The 1,720-nt window shown below is 51.7% G+C and overlaps 1 protein-coding gene across 1 annotated transcript; it reads left to right on the top strand.

Moving 5' to 3' along the window:
* Position 1: 1 nt before the first annotated feature.
* Positions 2 to 1,412, top strand: LOC107580466 (metal transporter CNNM1-like; the record flags this gene model as incomplete). The annotated part of the gene is made up of 1 exon (XM_016266164.1): positions 2 to 1,412. A coding segment is annotated over exon 1 (1,411 nt), but the record flags the coding sequence as incomplete, so codon positions are not given.
* Between the last annotated feature and the right edge of the window lie 308 nt (positions 1,413 to 1,720).

The following is a 1,720-nucleotide window of genomic DNA, read 5'->3' as shown; positions in this document are numbered from 1 at the left end:
CATGGCTGCGGATGCTGCGGATGCTCTCCTCCCGCACCGCATCCCCGGACCATGCCTCCTGCTCCTCCTGATCGCATCCGCTCTCCCCACACCGAGCCACGGGCTGCTGGGCTTCCGACCGGAGGACACGGGAGGAGATCTATCCGTGCAGGACGGGCTGCTGAAGGCCACCGAAGGGACGCGGTTCATGTTACGCGTGTACTATGCAGCATCTCCGCAGAGGCTCAACCGGACCGTCAGCAGCGCCGGTGGCACAGCCGCGCCGTGGATCGCTTTCATAGAAGAACCGGAGCCGGGCAGAGAGGGGCAGGTGCATCCCAAACGCAACTTGTGCGTGGAGGAGAGCGCCAGGAGCTCTGATATAGAGCTCCTCGGATCTTTTAAGTCAGCCTCCAGCCAGAACTCCATCCTGGTGGAGCTGGTCGCCAAAGACTTGCGGAGAGGAGAGAACATCAAGTATTATTCCATGTGCGCCTTTGACGGGATCAAATGGGAGCACTATCGGACGCGCGACTTCTGGCTGGCGGTGGTGGAGCGGCCGCCGCATACGGACGGGTGGCTGCAGGCGGGACTGTCGGTGCTGCTTCTGGCGCTTTCCGCGCTCTTCAGCGGGCTGGTGATCAGCATGCTCGCGCTGGACCCGGTGGAGCTCAAAGTGCTGCAGAACAGCGGCACAGACAAGGAGCAAAAGTACGCGCACAAGATCGAATCGGTGCGCAAACACGGCAACTACGTCCTGTGCACCTTGGTGCTGTGCAACGTGCTTACCAACACTTTCCTGGTGGTCTGGATGTGCCAGATCCTCGGAGCAACGCCCGTCTCCACTGCGGCGTGCACTTTTCTCATCTTCTTCATCGGAGAGATCCTGCCGCACTCCGTTGCGTCCAGGCACGGGCTGGCTATCGCGTCCAAGACCGCATGGTTAACCAAGATGCTGATGCTGCTGACTTTCCCCATTACATATCCTATCAGCAAACTCCTAGACAATATGCTGCACCAGGAAATCAGCAACTTCTACACCCGTGAGAAGCTACTGGCTATGCTGAGAGTTACCGACCCATATCATGACCTGGTGAAAGAGGAGCTGAACATCATCCAGGGAGCTCTGGAACTCAGGAGCAAAACGGTGGAAGATGTGCTGACCCCTCTCAATGACTGCTTCATGCTGGCCTCGGATGCCATTCTGGACTTCTACACCATGTCAGATGTAATGCAGAGCGGATACACTCGCATTCCTGTGTTTGAGAACGAACGGTCTAATATTGTCGATATACTTTTCGTCAAAGATCTGGCCTTTGTTGATCCAGATGACTGCACGTCGTTAAAAACCATCACACAGTTCTACAAGCACCCGCTGCACTGTGTCTTTAACGACACCAAACTGGATGCAATGCTGGAGCAATTCAAGAAAGGTAAGATGTTTGTAGGACTCCAGTTGTGTAAAGTTACAACAAATGATAGAGAATGAGAAGAAAACCCGTTTAAAATCAGTGCGAAAACAAAAATCATTTCTCACCCTCATTTCGTTCCAAACCTGTATGCATTTCTTTCTTCTGTGTAACAAAAGTATATTTTAATATCATGTTAATAAAACATTGGACTTCATTAACTTTAATTTGTATGGATGAAAAAACACACACACTATAGAGACATTTCAAAATATCTTATTTTGCATTCCACACAGAAAAAAGATGTGCATACAATTAAGAATGGAAAAACA

This window comes from Sinocyclocheilus grahami, unplaced genomic scaffold (assembly GCF_001515645.1).
Source record: "Sinocyclocheilus grahami isolate Dianchi unplaced genomic scaffold, SAMN03320097.WGS_v1.1 scaffold33944.1, whole genome shotgun sequence".
Classification (NCBI taxonomy): domain Eukaryota; kingdom Metazoa; phylum Chordata; class Actinopteri; order Cypriniformes; family Cyprinidae; genus Sinocyclocheilus; species Sinocyclocheilus grahami.
This window is presented reverse-complemented; position numbering and strand designations above follow the sequence as displayed.